Source organism: Lissotriton helveticus, chromosome 3_2 (assembly GCF_964261635.1).
Source record: "Lissotriton helveticus chromosome 3_2, aLisHel1.1, whole genome shotgun sequence".
NCBI classification, from domain to species: Eukaryota; Metazoa; Chordata; class Amphibia; order Caudata; family Salamandridae; genus Lissotriton; species Lissotriton helveticus.
The window spans coordinates 503,167,698-503,187,882 of NC_136062.1; the positions used below are offsets into that span (position 1 = coordinate 503,167,698).

General features: G+C 46.3%; 1 protein-coding gene across 2 annotated transcripts in view; it reads right to left on the bottom strand.

The window, feature by feature from the left end:
- Nucleotides 1–1,200: 1,200 nt before the first annotated feature.
- The window catches only part of LOC144826118 (uncharacterized), a 146,884-nt gene continuing 127,899 nt past the window's right edge, over nucleotides 1,201–20,185 (bottom strand). For both annotated transcript variants that reach the window (XM_078684519.1, XM_078684520.1), the window contains 2 exons: nucleotides 16,290–16,405; nucleotides 1,201–2,237 (listed from right to left, as the gene is read on the bottom strand). In XM_078684519.1, the coding sequence (XP_078540645.1) occupies nucleotides 1,456–2,237; nucleotides 16,290–16,405 (898 nt within the window). In that variant the 3' untranslated portion in view covers nucleotides 1,201–1,455. The remainder of the gene's footprint in view (nucleotides 2,238–16,289; nucleotides 16,406–20,185) is intronic.

Below are 20,185 nucleotides of genomic sequence, written 5' to 3' on the forward strand. Positions count from 1 at the left end.
GGAAGAGGTAATGGAATGGGACAGCAAAGGGCTCAACTGCAGCCAGGACAACACACTTGTTTTTATTGCCACAAAGTAGGCTACATGCAGAGAGAGTGCCACACTAAACCTCAAGACCAAGGCGACAATCTATGGGTCCCGCCCAACAAGCACCACCACGATTCCAACAACAACAGCAAATATATACACAGCAACCCCAGGTGCTGTATGCCTACGCCCAACCGGTCCCACAGCAAAACATGCAGCAAGTGCAGCTCCAAGCACCCCTGATTGCCCAAGCTCAACAGTCGCCCCAGCAGATGCAAGTTCCCATGCAGCAGCAACAACAGACGTCCATATACCAAGTGATGCCCCAAACGAAAAATGCTGCACCCCAAGGTGGTACGGTAATCACCCCCAACAATCCGTTCACACACAGCACCATCCAGCAATACCAAGCAGGAGGATACACCAGCTAGGACAGCCCACAGACAACTCTTGTGTGCCCGGTTTTATCATGCACCATGAGCGGTGAAGATAACCCTACCGTCCTGGTCACGATAAATAACAGAACATATAGCTTTCTCATTGACACAGGCACCACATACTCCTGTATGACAGGTGGACCTCTGCCCATTTCAGATCAGATAGCGGACACACAGGGATTCTCTGGGCCAATAGCAAGGGTCCCTTTCACCAAGCCAGTACCCATACAAATAGGAGACCGTGTGCTGGAACAACGACTGCTCTATTCACCACACTCTCCAGTGAACCTTTTAGGGCGTGACCTCATGGCAAAATTGAATATGACCATTCAATTCAACGAGAATGGGACAATGGTTTCCTCTATACCAGGCACACCCCTGGCAAGGATGATGGCACTTACGGTTGACTCCTCCTTAAAAGATCAAATAAGAGCCCGCCCAGTAGATGAGCATTCAAACTCAACTGAGGCATGTATTTAGTCAGCTGAGTCAGTTGTGGTGCATGAGCAATGGGAGTTGTTGGCATAGAGCAAGGGTGGGACAAGGTGAGGACAGAGCATGTCTTATTGCATATTATGGGAGCCCCAAAGCTATACTTCGGTTGTATTAATGGCCCCATGGTTGTCCTGTAGCTGTAGGAGCCCGTTCTATCTGGTCATACATATTGACACGAAAGTGATAAAATGTGTTTGTACAGAATACATGGCTTTCTCGTGATAAAGGTGCCGCTCACAAGTTTAGATTCACATGTTTTATTTCCAATGTGGGGGGGGTGAGCCCTTGGTGTTGCTGTTGAGAGGACTCAGACTGCAAGGTCACTCATTCCTTTTTTAATTTAATTCCGTTTACTGAGGAAAAGAAAGTAGGCGCCGAGTGAGCAGTGAAGAAGTGTGAACTGAAGAAGTTTCAGAGTGAAAATAAAAGCGCAGACGCCATCAGCCCGTGGCCAGGGGCTGCATTTTTCTTGCTCCTGTTCACCACTGTTTTCGGGTTATTTGAATATCTTGTTCCAGGCCGCTGCCAGCGCATCCGACGCGCCCCATGTCTTTGCCGCCAGGACCCTGTTCTTGGCCTCTTGGCGGGGAGTCGGCAGCTCTCCATCACTCCGCCCAGCTCTGCGCCTCTCATCCCTGATCTCTCTCTCCCGTCTCCGGATCGCCTCCTCTGCCCTCACAAGCATCTCTGTGGTGTAGCACGAGCCCCCGTTGTCCCTCACCATCCTCCGGACCATTGAGATCAGCGCTTCCGCCTGCTGCTCCCTCAGGGCGCCCTGAGCCCGGTTGTTGTAGCCCAGGAAGCGCCCCCCGCAGTCCTCGACCACTGCTCTCAGCCTGGGATCTGCGTCTCGCATGCACTCTTCCAGGGTGACTCCCTCCAGCTCATCCATCCGAGTGAACAGGACCAGCGTGAACCTCGAGGCCTCTTCTCCGAACAGAGTCTGGATGTCCCGGACGGCCTCCGCCTCCTCCGGGGTGAAGCGACCGACATGGAGGACCAGGACGAAGGCGTGGGGGCCTGGGGCCGCCATCGCTGCACATGTAGCGACCTCTTGAATGATCACTGAATCTGGAACCTGGGGGTCGAGCAGTCTGGAGGTGTCCACGACCACGATCCCTTGCCCGTCCCTCACACAGGACCCTTCCTTGCATTCACTTGTGTCTGCATTCAGAGACGGTCTGGACTTGAACTCCCTCCGCCCGAGGATGGTGTTTCCGGTCGCACTTTTCCCGTTTCCCGTCCTACCGACCAGGACAATCCTGAGCTCACGGGGCCCTGAGAAGAGAAGAGAGCACAGATTACACAACGTCATACACAGGTTACAGAGGTCAACCATAGCTCACACACAGGCTACACAACATCACACACAGGTCAAACTCAGGTCACACTCAGGTCACAGAGGTCACACATAGCTCACACACAAGTCACACTCAGGTCAAACTCAGGTCATACTCAGGTCAGAGAGGTCACATATAGCTCACACACAGGTTACACAATGTCACACTCAGGTCATGCATAGCTCACACACAGGTTACACAACGTCACACACAGGTCAAACTCAGGTCACACTCAGGTCACAGAGGTGGCACATAGCTCACACACAGGTTACACACAGGTCACACTCAGGTCAAACTCAGGTCACACTCAGGTCACAGAGGTCACACATAACTCACACACAGGTCACACTCAGGTCACAGAGGTCACATATAGCTCACACACAGGCTACACAAAATCACACACAGGTCACAGAGGTCAAGCATTGCTCACACAGGTTACACAACGTCACACTCAGGTCACAGAGGTCAAGCATAGCTCACATAAAAGTTACACAATGTCACACTCAGGTCACAGAGGTCAAGCATTGCTCACACACAGGTTACACAACGTCACACTCAGGTCACAGAGGTCAAGCATAGCTCACACACAGGTTACACAATGTCAGACTCAGGTCACAGAGGTCAAGCATTACTCACACACAGGTTACACAATCTCTCACTCAGGTCACACAGGTCACGCATAGATCACACACGGAATAGACATCGTTACACTCAGGACACGCATAACTCACACACAGGTCACACTCAGGTCACAGAGGTCAAACATAGCTCACACACAGGTTACACATCACACACAGGTCGCAGAGGTCAAGCATTGCTCAAACACAGGTTACACAATGTCACACTCAGGTCACAGAGGTCACGCATAGCTCACACACAGGTTACACAACGTTACACTCAGGTCACAGAGGTCAAGCATATCTCACATAAAGGTTACACAACGTCACGCTCAGGTCACAGAGGTCAAGCATTGCTCACACACAGGTTACACAACGTCACACTTAGGTCACAGAGGTCAAGCATTGCTCACACACAGGTTACACAACGTCACACTCAGGTCACAGAGGTCAAGCATAGCTCACACACAGGTTACACAATGTCACACTCAGGTCACACACGTCACGCATAGCTCACACACGGGATACACATCGTTACACTCAGGACACGCATAACTCACACACAGGTCACACTCAGGTCACAGAGGTCAAACATAGCTCACACACAGGTTACACATCACACACAGGTCGCAGAGGTCAAGCATTGCTCAAACACAGGTTACACAACGTCACACTCAGGTCACAGAGGTCATGCATAGCTCACACACAGGTTACACAACGTTACACTCAGGTCACGTATAGCTCAAACAGAGGTCACACTCAGGTCACATAGGTCAAACATAGCTCACGCAAAGGTTACACGATGTCACACACAGGTCACCCTCAGGTCACACCCAGGTCTGAGAGGTCACGCATATCTCACACACAGGTTACACAACGTCACACTCAGGTCACTGAGGTCATGCATAGCTCACACACAGGTTACAAAACATAACACTCAGGGAACAGAGGTCACGCATAGCTCACACACAGGTTACACAATGTCACACTCAGGTCACAGAGGTCACGCATAGCTCACACACGGGATACACAACGTTACACTCAGGTCACGCATAACTCACATACAGGTCACACTCAGGTCACAGAGGTCACACATAGCTTACACACAGGTTACACAACATCACACACATGTCACAGACGTCAAGCATTGATCACACACAGGTTAAACAACATCACACTCATGTCACAGAGGTCACGCATAGCTCACACACAGGTTACACAACGTCACACACAGGTCAAACTCAGGTCACACTCAGGTCACAGAGGTCACACATAGCTCACACACAGGTTACACACAGGTCACACTCAGGTCAAACTCAGGTCACACTCAGGTCAGAGAGGTCACGCATAGCTCACACACAGGTTACAGAACGTCACACTCAGGTCATGCATAGCTCACACACAGGTTACACAACGTCACACACAGGTCCAACTCAGGTTACACTCAGGTCACAGAGGTCACACATAGCTCACACACAGCTTACACACATGTCACACTCAGGTCAAACTCAGGTCACAGAGGTCACGCATAACTCACACACAGGTCACACTCAGGTCACAGAGGTCACACATAGCTCACACACAGGCTACACAACATCACACATAGGTCACAGAGGTCAAGCATTGCTCACACAGGTTACACAATGTCACACTTAGGTCACAGAGGTCACTCATAGCTCACACACAAGTAACACAACACCACAGTCAGGTCACAGAGATCACGCATAGCTCACACACAGGTTACACAATGTCACACTCAGGTCACAGAGGTCACGCATAGCTCACACACGGGATACACAACGTTACACTCAGGTCACGCATAACTCACACACAGGTCACACTCAGGTCACAGAGGTCAAACATAGCTCACACACAGGTTACACATCACACACAGGTCACAGAGGTCAAGCATTGCTCAAACACAGGTTACACAACGTCACACTCAGGTCACAGAGGTCATGCATAGCTCACACACAGGTTACAAAACATAACACTCAGGTCACAGAGGTCACGCATAGCTCACACACAGGTTACACAATGTCAGACTCAGGTCACAGAGGTCAAGCATTACTCACACACAGGTTACACAATGTCACACTCAGGTCACACAGGTCACGCATAGATCACACATGGAATACACATCGTTACACTCAGGACACGCATAACTCACACACAGGTCACACTCAGGTCACAGAGGTCAAACATAGCTCACACACAGGTTACACATCACACACAGGTCGCAGAGGTCAAGCATTGCTCAAACACAGGTTACACAATGTCACACTCAGGTCACAGAGGTCACGCATAGCTCACACACAGGTTACACAACGTTACACTCAGGTCACAGAGGTCAAGCATATCTCACATAAAGGTTACACAACGTCACGCTCAGGTCACAGGGGTCAAGCATTGCTCACACACAGGTTACAAAACGTCACACTTAGGTCACAGAGGTCAAGCATTGCTCACACACAGGTTACACAACGTCACACTCAGGTCACAGAGGTCAAGCATAGATCACACACAGGTTACACAATGTCACACTCAGGTCACACACGTCATGCATAGCTCACACACGGGATACACATCGTTACACTCAGGACACGCATAACTCACACACAGGTCACACTCAGGTCACAGAGGTCAAACATAGCTCACACACAGGTTACACATCACACACAGGTCGCAGAGGTCAAGCATTGCTCAAACACAGGTTACACAACGTCACACTCAGGTCACAGAGGTCATGCATAGCTCACACACAGGTTACACAACGTTACAATCAGGTCACGTATAGCTCAAACAGAGGTCACACTCAGGTCACAGAGGTCAAACATAGCTCACGCAAAGGTTACACAACGTCACACACAGGTCACCCTCAGGTCACACCCAGGTCTGAGAGGTCACGCATATCTCACACACAGGTTACACAACGTCACACTCAGGTCACTGAGGTCATGCATAGCTCACACACAGGTCACACAACATAACACTCAGGGAACAGAGGTCACGCATAGCTCACACACAGGTTACACAATGTCACACTCAGGTCACAGAGGTCACACATAGCTCACACACGGGATACACAACGTTACACTCAGGTCACGCATAACTCACACACAGGCCACACTCAGGTCACAGAGGTCACACATAGCTTACACACAGGTTACACAACATCACACACATGTCACAGACGTCAAGCATTGATCACACACAGGTTAAACAACATCACACTCATGTCACAGAGGTCACGCATAGCTCACACACAGGTTACACAACGTCACACACAGGTCAAACTCAGGTCACACTCAGGTCACAGAGGTCACACATAGCTCACACACAGGTTACACACAGGTCACACTCAGGTCAAACTCAGGTCACACTCAGGTCAGAGAGGTCACGCATAGCTCACACACAGGTTACAGAACGTCACACTCAGGTCATGCATAGCTCACACACAGGTTACACAACGTCACACACAGGTCCAACTCAGGTTACACTCAGGTCACAGAGGTCACACATAGCTCACACACATCTTACACACATGTCACACTCAGGTCAAACTCAGGTCACAGAGGTCACGCATAACTCACACACAGGTCACACTCAGGTCACAGAGGTCACACATAGCTCACACACAGGCTACACAACATCACACATAGGTCACAGAGGTCAAGCATTGCTCACACAGGTTACACAATGTCACACTTAGGTCACAGAGGTCACTCATAGCTCACACACAAGTAACACAACACCACAGTCAGGTCACAGAGATCACGCATAGCTCACACACAGGTTACACAATGTCACACTCAGGTCACAGAGGTCACGCATAGCTCACACACGGGATACACAACGTTATACTCAGGTCACGCATAACTCACACACAGGTCACACTCAGGTCACAGAGGTCAAACATAGCTCACACACAGGTTACACATCACACACAGGTCACAGAGGTCAAGCATTGCTCAAACACAGGTTACACAACGTCACACTCAGGTCACAGAGGTCATGCATAGCTCACACACAGGTTACAAAACATAACACTCAGGTCACAGAGGTCACGCATTGCTCACACACAGGTTACACAATGTCACACTCAGGTCACAGAGGTCAAGCATAGCTCACACACGGGATACATAACGTTACACTCAGGTCACACATAACTCACACACAGGTCACACTCAGGTCACAGAGGTCACACATAGCTTACACACAGGTTACACAACATCACACACATGTCACAGAGGTCAAGCATTGATCACACACAGGTTAAACAACGTCACACTCAGGTCACAGAGGTCATGCATAGCTCACACACAGGTTACAGAACATAACACTCAGGTCACAGAGGTCACGCATTGCTCACACACAGGTTACACAATGTCACACTCAGGTCACAGAGGTCAAGCATAGCTCACACACGGGATACACAACGTTACACTCAGGTCACGCATAACTCACACACAGGTCACCCTCAGGTCACAGAGGTCAAGCATAGCTCACACACAGGTTACACAACGTTACACTCAGGTCACGTATAGCTCACACACTGGTCACACTCAGGTCACAGAGGTCAAACATAGCTCACGCAAAGGTTACACAATGTCACACGCAGGTCACCCTCAGGTCACACCCAGGTCAGAGAGGTCACACATAGCTCACACACAGGTTACACAACGTCACACTCAGGTCACTGAGGTCATGCATAGCTCACACACAGGTTACACAACGTCTTACACAGGTCAAACTCAGGTCACACTCAGGTCACAGAGGTCACACATAGCTCACACACAGGTTACACACAGGTCACACTCATGTCAAACTCAGGTCACACTCAGGTCACAGAGGTCACGCATAGCTCACACATAGGTTACACACAGGTCACACTCAGGTCACAAAGGTCGAGCATTGCTCAAATACAGGTTACACAAAGTCACACTCAGGTCACAGAGGTCATGCATAGCTCACACACAGGTAACACAATGTCACACTCAGGTCACAGAGGTCACGCATAGCTCACACACGGGTTACACAACGTTAAACTCAGGTCACGCATAGCTCACACACAGGTCACACTCGGGACACAAAGGTCACGCATATCTTACACACAGGTTACACACAGGTCACACTCAGGTCACAGAGGTCAAGCATTGCTCACACACAGGTTACACAACGTTACCCTCAGGTCACAGAGGTCAAACATTGCTCACACACAGGTTATACAACGTCACACTCAGGTCACAGAGGTCATGAATAGCTCACACACAGGTTACACAATGTCCCACTCAGGTCACAGAGGTCACGCATAGCTCACACACGGGATACACCACGTTACACTCAGGTCACGCATAACTCACACAGGTCACACTCAGGTCACAGAGGTCACACATAGCTTACACACAGGTTACACAACATAACACACATGTCACAGAGGTCAAGCATTGCTCACACACAGGTTACACAACGTCACACTCAGGTCACGCATAGCTCACACACAGGTTACACAAAATCAAACTCATGTCACAGAGGTCACGCATAGCTCACACACAGGTTACACAATATCACACTCAGGTCACAGAGGTCACGCATAGCTCACACACGAGTTACACAACGTTACACTCAGGTCACGTATAGCTCACACACAGGTCACACTCAGGTCACAGAGGTCAAACATAGGTCACACACAGGTTACACAACGTCACACACAGGTTACCCTCAGGTCATACCCGGGTCCCAGAGGACACGCATAGCTCACACACAGGTTACACAACATCACACACAGATCAAACTCTGGTCACACTCAGGTCACAGAGGTCAAGCATTGCTCTCACACCGGTTACACAATGTCACACTTAGGTCACAAAGGTCACGCATAGCTCACTCACAGGTTACACAACATCACACACAGGTCAAACTCTGGTCACACGCAGGTCACAGAGGTCAAGCATTGCTCACACACGGGTTACACAATGTTACACTCAGGTCATGCATAGCTCACACACAGGTCACACTCAGGTCACAGAGGTCACGCATAGCTCACACATAGGTTACACAACATCACACACAGGTCACATTCAGGTCACACCCAGGTCACAGAGGTCACGCATCGCTCATACACAGGTTACACAATGTCATACACAGGTCAAACTCAGGTCACACTCAGGTCACAGAGGTCATGCATAGCTCACACACAGGTAACACACAGGTCACACAGGTCAAACTCAGGTCACACTCAGGTCACAGAGGTCATGCATAGCTCACACATAGGTTACACACAGGTCACACTCAGGTCACAGTGGTCAAGCATTGCTCACACACAGGTTACACAATGTCACATCTCAGGTCACAGAGGTCAAGCATTGCTCACACACAGGTTACTCAATGTCACACTCAGGTCACAGAGGTCACACATAGCTCACACACAGGCTACACCACGTTACACTCAGGTCACGCATAACTCACACACAGGTCACACTCAGGTCACAGAGGTCAGACATAGCTTACACACAGGTTACACAACATCACACACATGTCACAGAGGTCAAGCATTGCTCACACACAGGTTACACAATGTCACACTCAGGTCACAGAGGTCACGCATAGCTCCCACACAGGTTACACAACGTCACACTCAGGTCACAGAGGTCACGCATAGCACACACACAGGTTACACAATGTCACACTCAGGTCACAGAGGTTACGCATAGCTCACACACGGGTAACACAACGTTATACTCAGGTCACGTATAGCTCACACACAGGTCACACTCAGGTCACAGAGGTCAAACATAGCTCACACACAGGTTACACAACGTAACACACAGGTCACCCTCAGGTCACAGAGGTCACGCATAGCTCACACACAGGTTACACAACGTCACACTCAGGTCAAAGAGGTCATGCATAGCTCACACACAGGTTACACAATGCCACTTACAGGTCAAACTCAGGTCACACTTATGTCACAGAAGTCACGCATAGCTCACACACAGGTTACACACAGTGTGCACTCAGGTCACAGAGGTCAAGCATTGCTCACACACAGGTTACACAACGTCACATTCAGGTCACAGAGGTCAAGCATTGCTCACACACAGGTTACACAACGTCACACTCAGGTCACAGAGGTCAAGCATTGCTCACACACAGGCTACACAATGTCACACTCAGCTCACAGAGGTCATGCATAGCTCACACACGGGTTACTCAACGTTATACTCACGTCACGCATAGCTCACACACAGTTCACACTCAGGTCACAGAGGTCATGCATAGCTCGCAAACAGGTCACACTCAGGTCACAGAGGTCAAGCACAGGGTACACAATGTCACACTCAGGTCACAGATGTCACGCATAGCTCACACACAGGTTACACAACATCACACTCAGGTCACTGAGGTCACTTCTGTCTTTGGCATATATTGGAATATACAAAGACAGTTTGAGGAAAAAGCAACATCAATCGTCTAATGGTGTCCTTCATTAGCATTTCCCAAACTTGTCCCAGTCAATGTGCCTAAGTCGTTTCCACCACAGTGCACAATCATGAGGTCAGGGTGTTAGAGATGCAAACAGGTTTTAACCAAAGGCAACAATTGGTGCCACTTCAATCCTCTCTGTCCAAACCATTTAATGCCCACATTTTGTAAACCTAGGTCTTAGTCAATACGTCTCTGTTTTGCATACCTCTTGCACCAGAAAACATAGCTATGTCCTCCGATCCACACTAGCATTTTGAAGGTATGGCTGGAAGGTATAGAAAGATGTCTGTAGCTTATGCAGTCCGTTTGTAGAATAAGAGATATGTTTAAAGATAGACAACGACTTTTCTTTCTCATTCAAAACGATAACTGATTGGGAGATGCAAAGCATTGTTTTCTAAAAGGTAGGGTGCATTTTAGTTTGTGGAAAAGCATCTTTTTCATTGGTTTATAAAAAGCAGTTTGAACGTGGAGTACATATGATAGGATAATATTTGCTCAGTTCAACCACACCTGTTACTCGTATATGGAAAGCACTGTTTGAACTTAAAGCAATGGTGAACTTTTAACCTGCACGTGCCTTTAAATGTTCGAGAAAATGTTGCAAATAAATATCGTTAGGGTTAAAAAAAATGATGAACTTTTAACCTGCATGTGCCATTAAATGTTCAAAAAAATGTTGCAAAAAAATATCACTAAGTTTAAAAAAATGATGAACTTTTAACATGCATGTGTTGTAGAATGTTCTAGAAAGTGTGTTGATAGAATACGTTGAATTTCTCACCTGTATGTGTCCTTAGATTTAAAAAAAAAAAAATTAAATTTGAAATAAATCAAGGAACTATTCTGATTTTTCCTTTACATGTATTTATGTGAGGGGCAACAGGGAATTTGTGCCATTTCTGGTTCCATTCCTGATGAGAGCAGTGCATTATATGTACTGTGCGACAAAGAAAGAATTGCATACGTTTGTGACATTTGGAATCTGCATACCAACTACGAACATAAGTTAGAAATTAAGAAGGTGTGTTTTGTGTTGTGTAGTAGTTGTTAAGTATTTGAGCCGTTATTTTTAACTTTGAAAGTATTTATTTTTTAGTAACAGTGTTAGTGAAGTGTGGTGTTTCACATTGGTTCTAAAACATGGATAAAGTGTGACTAATTGTTAAAGAAGTACTTTATATATGTTTAGGAGTTTTTCAGATAGAAAAGATTTAATTTGACAATCCGTAAAAAACTGTATGGTTTTGAAAATTATATGTAGCGTTTATTTGGATTTGCATATGTATTCCGACCAGATAAAGAGATTGTCACACGTTTCCAAATTATTCTTAGTCTGAAAATAGTGGCGAAGGGGTAAGAGTAGAAACTTCATATGTTATTAACTTAACAGAGATGGAACAAAAACCAGAAATGTTATGTGGACAATTTGTGGTCTCACTTTTTACATAAAGAGGTAGATTTCAATATCAGTCAAGACTGATGTGTTTCTGGAAGGCTTTGGATGTTGGTGTTGTTATGAAATGTAAGTTGTTGGGGAGCATTTCTGCAGAAGACATTTTTTATAAATATGTGAGAGATAAAAAATAAATGAAAATGTTTTATGTATATTTTCTGCATGATTTTGTGCACAGTGCTAAAGTAAATGTGATTATTAGTGAAGGTAATTGTCAGGGTGTGTTTGTCTGCTGAATATACGCAGGCCTTTAAGTGGTCGGGGTCTTGTCGGTACTGAGCTCTTTCACACGTTTATGACAGTGGCCACATTTTTATTCCACTTAAAGCTGTTAATATACGATTAGTAAAGGGACGATACATAAAAAGTTTGGGAATTACACCTTTGATTACTCTGTCCAGCTCCCTCCACCATTTTGTGCTCCCAGCGGTACTGTTTATAAAAATGTGTTTATAAAAATAATCTAATATAGCTGTTTGTATTATAAAAATAGCACTTCTTAGTTTATTGCCATATTGGTAGGGATTGTACTATATAGAAAATGTTGCAACCTGTTTGAATGGTATAAAACTGCACTGTCTTATGTTGGAAATATTACATATGCGTAGGTTGTGATGTTATATTTTACAAAGTGAGGTACATTTGAATAGAGTAGAGACAGGTGTTATACTGCGAACCCGTTCAGAATGTGCACAGATTACTTGGAGAGTAAATGGACTAAGTAAACGTACATGTTGCTTTCTGTATGTATGCATGGTTAGAATCATTTGATGATGCTTTAAAAAATAATGTACATAGTGTTTGTGCTTTACACTTGGGTATATTGCACCGTTTTAGTAGTTTGTGACTAGATGCTGCTAAAGGAATTATTTGTTGCTCGTTTGTACGAAATAAAGGTGGAGAGCAGCGTTTCTTTACAAGAGATATTTCATAAATGAGTGAGAGATAACAAAGAAAAAAAAAGTTTTAGTAAATTTTCTGTACGATTTTTTCACACTAGTAAAGTAACTGTGATTATAAGTGATACAAATTGTTAGGTTTTGTCTCTGTGCTGAATATATGCAGGTCTTCAAGAGGGCCGGGTCTTACCAGTGCTGAACACTGCTACTCCTTTCAGACAACCGGAATTTTTTTATCCATACTCAAAGCCCTCAATATACGTATATTAAAGGAATCGTACAATAAAGGATTAGGAATTACACCTCTGTTTACTCTCCTCATCTCACATTCTCCATTTTGTGCAAACAACAGCAAAGTTTATAAAAATTAAGTAATAGAGCTTTATCTAGTATAAAATTATCACTTATACTTTTATTGGCATGTTTCTGTGACCTGTAGTGTACAGAGAAGGCCGTAATCAGTTTAAATGGTACAAAAGTGACGTGACATATGTTTGAAAGATGACGTGTAATTATCAAGGACCCCCTGAATACATGGATATTGTGATTCCTAGGTCAGGGATTAATTAAACAATTGACATAAAACAACCTAGGCAATCAATGGTTTGAACTGGTTTAAAATATTCAAGGTAAATGAGCTACAAGTTAGATCAGTTTCTAATATTTATTAACATATGAATTTAAAAACATCAGTTACATAGCAAAAAAAGAATTTATAAGCAAGTCAATTAATCACAATGCAATAAATGCAGATGAATACAACAAAACAAAATTACATTGTAATAAAAAATCTTTTTCAAAAGTAAAATGTGGCACAATAATTCTCAAATTTGTAATAATAAGACAAGGGAAGATACAATTAATAAAAGGACACTTCAATTTTATACAAAAAATTAGACAGGTAGCTTTATATAGACCTCTCATATTAAACCAAGTTCACTAATAAATACATTCAACATTTATTTCAGTTCCTTGTATATTTCCATCTAAAAGGGGTCATTTCTGTTAAGGGGGAAAAAATTATTGTGCCACATTTTAAACCAGTTCAAACCATTGATTGCCTAGGTTGTTTTATGTCAATTATATGTTTGAAAGATTACATGGTTTTAGGAATAAGCTCTTCCTCTGCGAGCCGTCGGGACCGCAGTTGTACCTCTGCAAGCCAAGACTGGAAATATACTGCAGCTCTCTCTGCAAGATACTCCCTTCACGCTCCCTCTACCCACATCACCGTCGGTGCACATATCCCTTGACCAGTAGACGGCCCGCACCTCTCCATATACTAGTCGGCCCGCAGCTGTTCCTCTCTGAACTCTGTACTCTGGCCTTAGTACAATACAAGGAAGTGCCGAGGAGCAACCAGGGCTTGCGAGTTCACATATTCCCAGAATGATTACATCCAAAAAGCGGGATCTCTTAGCAACTGACATCAAGCTGGGAAAAGGATGTAAAATTGCTCTAAATCATAATCTAGGTGCGTATGTTGAGGATATCTTTTTACAGTTTTCTATCTTGAGGGGATTCTTTTTAAATCAATGTTTTTTGTTTGAATGAATTTTATTCACTCTTTACAACTGAATGCACTAGATACGGTGGGGCAGATTTACAAGCCCCTGTGCCACCAGTACATCACTTTTTGTGTGACGTACTGGTGGCGCAGGGGGCTCCTCCATATTTACAAGGAAAGGAAAAGACACACTGCATGACTTTTCCTCTCCTTGTAAATGCGGTCCCTTCACACGCAGCACTTTGCTTTGAAGGGGCGTTCCACGGGTGTTGCTGTGGGTGTTCCCACTAAACACTCATAGAACAAGACACATCTCCAGATTTACAAGAAATCATAAATCTGGAGATGCATCTGAATGCCACTCCACCCGAGAGGTTGCGTAGCGAGGCGCAACGAGGAGAAATGTTTTCATTTCTCCTCATTTTTCCTCTTTCAATGCGTGCTGCAATGTACAGCACGCATTGAAGGAGGAAAATGCCTAGTTGGCTGTTTTCATGCAGGAAGGTGCTCCTTCCTGCATGAAAACAATCTCCCCATGACGCAGGCATCCTTGCACCATGGTTCAAGGGTGCCTGCGCCAGCGCATGGCAGCCGTTTATGCGCCAGTGAAGGTGGAAGCTCAGAGATGCGATATATTCTTGTAAATATGTCGCATCCCTGTGCTTTGGAAGTGCCGCAGCGTTGCGCAATCAAAGGGCTTGTGGTGCCACGCTGCGGCACTTCTTTGTAGATCTGCCCCAGTGTTTTAAAAACTGCACTGCAATGGTCTTAAGTAATGGAGGTTGCCGAACAACAGCGCAGCACGAGCACGTCTGGTAAGAAGCAGGCATCCTGAAGGCATGCCTAAGGCAAGCCCTATTCACCCATCTGTGCCTAGAATGCACCAATCATCATAGAGCCTGGTCCGTCTAACTGTCACTGCTACACCTCCACTGACCTGCCATGTCTGAACACTGGATACTGTCACAACTGCCGCCCCACTCCCATAGGTCCTTTCTACCACAATCACTGCTGCTTCTCATGCCTCATCTCCCCATGCCAGCCACTGTCCGCACACACCGCAACATTCTTTGCTTGCATGCTCCTCAACACCAGATCTCTCTACAAATAGACCACCGATGTCTGGGACCTCATTGATACACACTTCCAGGACAACATCCTTCTCATTGAAATCTGTCTGAGCCCTTCATCCACCCCCACCATTGCATTGGCCATCCCCCCTTGCCACAAAATTGTGTGCTACGCCTGGCTCCACAAACCAGGAGGAAGCCTCGCAATCATCCACAACAACACAATCACCGGCACTACCGCAATGGACGAGCCAATCACGCTCATGGAATAACTGCACTTTGATATGCTTCTGATTATAGTTCATGCTATGCAGTATCTCACAGTAAGAGAACTGTACCAGCATATACAGGCTCCAGGTTCAGACACACAGGCTCCAGGATCAGACACACAGGCTCCAGGATCAGACACACAGGGTCCAGGATCAGACACACAGGCTCCAGGATCAGACACAGAGGCTCCAGGTTCAGACACACAGGGTCCAGGATCAGACACACAGGCTCCAGGATCAGACACACAGGCTCCAGGATCAGACACAGAGGCTCCAGGTTCAGACACACAGGCTCCAGGATCAGACACACAGGCTCTAGGATCAGACACAGAGGCTCCAGGTTCAGACACACAGTGTCTAAGGAACAAGTAATTTTCCCAGGACAGTGAATGCAGCAGGCAGTCTGTACTGCAGCATATACAGACTCCAGGATCAGACACGCTTCATTTTGATTGCGTTCATGATTGAGCTCCGCCCTGAAGAAACCCCTTTGAGCTGTTAGTCATTTTCATCAACTACTGTTCTGGGCCACCGCAAGACGTTCTGGACTCAGAAGGGGTCTTTTAACAGATGAACGTGAGGGTGAAATGGGAAGCTGTTGCCCCCAGTTGTGCATGGAGGAGGCCCGCCAAAGATATCAGTGCGGGTTTCAAATACAATTGCATGAAGCTCAAGTCTACTTACTTTCATATTTCCTTATCTCCATTTCAGGTTTCTGAGTTTTAAGAATTTGAATATTTGTTTCTTTGTCTTTTCTCTTCATCTCCTGCTCTGGACCACGAAACTTTACTTTCTCACATCTGGAAGAACACACACATGAGTTTAGTGCTACAAAACACTCACATGGTACACAATCTGAAAAGGAACAGCACATACACCCTGTTATCGGAAATAAAATGCTGTAATCCCAGGAGCTCCTGCACGACAGCACTTGGTGTGTCTTACTAGACACAGACACAGACACACACACCCACACACACACAGAAGAAACAGGAGCTCTAGAGGTATCAAGAGTGTCACAAACTACCCCTTCCACTCTGAATGCCCCTCTGGTCAGAGCCTTGGAGGTACTAGCACATGATAAAACAAGCTTCAGGATCTAAGAGGAAACAGTGAAGAACTCGGCTGCCAACACACATGACCAGTCTCTCTCGCCATCTCCATTTCTGTCTATTTATCTGATCACCTGTATCACTCTCTCTTCCTCCCTCATATCTCTTTGCATTTCTCGCTCTCTCTGGCCCTTTCTCGCTCACTTTCAGAAAGCACCAGAGATCTCCAAGGTAATTGTAAACATTCCCTCTTATTATAGGGACAAACATTCCCACACATTAACTGTAAGACGTACTGGGGCAGCGTGAGGCAATTCCTATGTGTGAAGGACCGGCGACAGGACTCACATACGTGGTTGATATAGCACACTGGATGTCATAGAGAGCTTCAGTAGAGTGTATGTGATAGTTTGTTGGGTCCTGTGAGGTTCACGGAGGGTCATATTTAAAGGGAAAGGCATCAAGGGACCTCCATAACTTCCTATGTCTGGGGCGCCCGGGCGAAGAGTGTAGGGAGATATTATCAGCCCCTCTAAGAAAAGACAACCATTCTTGCCACATTCGGAGGGAGAATTCTTTGGAGTTCTTCCATTGATTAAGTACTTTTTTGCAGGCAAATGTAAGCTTTAGATCTAACAGATAGCGGTCATTGTCATCCAGTAGCATTTGGTCTAAAAATCCCACAAGGATAAAGGAGAATTCCCTGGGGGGGTTGATATTGAATGTTTTGTTTATACACTTGTGTATTTTGTCCCAATATGTTTGCAGGGTGGGCATTGGAAGAGCATGTGAGCGAGATCACCAACATGTGCTTTACAATTCCAGCATATAGGGCTCTGGCTGAGGTTAAGTTCAAAGATCCTTTCAAGGGTCCAATATGTTCTGTTTTTTAGCATAAGTTTCGTTTGGGATAGCACTGGAGAGAAGGAAGTTTTATGTATCTTGTCCCAGTCGAAGGGGATGTTTCGAGTGTTAGATTCAGATTTCCATTTTATTGCGCTTTTCAAGTGAGATTTGCGTGGTTTTGTGGATAAAAGTTTGTAGATTTAGATACAGTGTGTCCTGACTATAGTAGCTGAAGACTAAGATTGTGTCTGCTCAACCCCTGAGGCGGAAGCCGGGGGCTCTATCTGCTTTCCCTGTTTTAAAAATGATCGAGTGTATTGCCTATTATTTTGCGCCGTTTGCCACAAGTAGACTACTTACTTGTGGTGTACTTTTAAACAGTCATGGAGCTCTCACACCCTGTACCCGGATCCCCTGTGCAGCCGATTAGGCGCTGACTTGGAGGGACCGGGACAGGGGCTCACAGCCGCCATCTTGAGAGGACGAGGGATTGCAGTCTAGCTGCTGGACGCCTCCCACCCTCCTCAACACTGCATAAAAAATCACATGTATTCCCATCCGCGCAGCGGGCGGGCGCAGCGGGCGCGCCAAAGGCGCGCCAAAGGCAAGCCCGTCTGCGCCCGTCCGAGCCCGAACGGGACCAGGGGCCACCCCCCTTGGTCATTTGGTGGGAGATAGGAGGTCATACAGCTCGGACATCCTACATCAACTCCGTCCTCCTATGCCACCTAGCTGTTGTCATCTTACACATCCCTTGGAGATTCCCCGTCTCTGCCCATATTGCAAGATGGAGCTGATCCGTACAACTGCCAAGTCAGAAGCAAAGGTTTACTCCATGCTTCACCTTAACTGCAGGTCCCAACCCAAACACAGTGTAGAAATATCCTTGATGTTAGATGAACACACACCGGATGCAGTCTTCTTGACCGAAACCTGGTTGACCCAAGACTCTCAGCCGGACCTGGCGCAGGCCCTTACACCTGGCTACCAGGTAGTCCGGCTAGATCGACCGCAGGGCAAAGGTGGAGGGCTTGCTATCATCTATAAAGACAATTATGTCTGTCACTGTTTGACGGAGACGGTTGCTGACTGTGAAAGTCTGCCCTTCGTGATTGAATTCTCCCCTAATACTAGTTTTACAGGTATCCTTGTCTATCGTCCCCCCGGACCCATCGGACAATTTCAAATATCCCTTCCGTCGGTGGCTGCTGAACTGGTCACCTCTCCCTCAAACTTTACACTACTTGGAGACTTTAATGTCCATTTTGATAATATGTCAGACACCATGGCTACAGTGATGATGGCGAGCTTAGCTGCTATTCAATTAGAGCAATTTGTCCCTTCTCCAACGCATGCTAAGGGCCACCTTCTAGATCCGATCTTCAGCAATTGCGAACATCTCAGAGTGGGCACTTTAAGCTGCCTACCGTGGACGGATCACTTTCTGATTCCCTTTACTTAGACCACATATAAATCCTTACCTTCCACTTTCACGTCCCGTAAAATCCGCAATTAGTCCAAACTCCATGTGGATAATTGGACGAATGCCCTCAGTACCACCAGACCATCATTCTCTTATGATCCATCTGTGAATAATAACGAATATAATAACTGGATCACCACCTCTCTAGATTTGATTTTTCCTCTTCACCTATCTGGGTCGAAGAGACAGAATAGATCTGCACCGTGGTATACAGAAGAACTCAGGGACAAAAAACGTACCTGTAAAAGATTGGAGAGGAAATGGCGTATGACCTATAACTCCACCGACAAAGCTATTTATAGGGAAGCCATTAGGACCTATAAATCCGCCATAAAAACTATACAAGCAGCTCACTACAATGAGAAGATAACATTGGCCAAATCCAAGCCTAAAGAAATATATCGAATAGTGAAATCTTTGATAAAGCCCCCTTTGCATGTGGCAGACAATCGCAATTCACTTTCTAGATGTAATGAGTTAGTTGATTTCTTCTTTCACAAAGTTAACACAATATATCTTTCCTTTCCGGACCCAGCTATTGAACTACCCACCCAAAGCCCTGATCTGGTCCTGGACACAGAAACCCCTCTTCAAAACAACTAGACCATCTCCCTTTGTTGGACCTGGAAACATTAGAGTCTTTAGCACATCAAATCACATCCGGCTCTCCGTGCGATCCTGCTCCCCCAGGCCCGCTGGTCTCGGCCAGCAAAGCCATCCTCCCAACACTTATGGAGTTGCTGAACTCTTCCATCTTGAGTGGGATGGTACCTTTGGCATGGAAGCATGCCATGGTACGGGCCCTGTTGAAAAAACCTGCTCTTGATCCGGCTAACCCCAGCAACTATCGCCCGATCTCCTTGCTTCCATGGGCAACCAAGATCCTCGAGAAGCACATTAATACCATCTTAACGCAGTTTCTCGAGGACAACCATCTTCTTGATGTTTCCCAGACGGGCTTTCGCCCTAAACATGGGACGGAGACCGCCCTGCTGGCTGTGACAGAGGAGGCGAGGCGGATCTTGGATCGAGGAGGATCAGTGGCAGTGATCCTCCTCGATCTGCATGCCTCTTTTGATACAGTAAATCACAAAATTCTTGTGAACCGTCTCGCCGACCTGGGTGTGTCCGGAGAAGCCCTGGTTTGGTTCAAATCTTTTTTAACTGATAGAACCTTCCAGGTCTTTGATGGCACATTT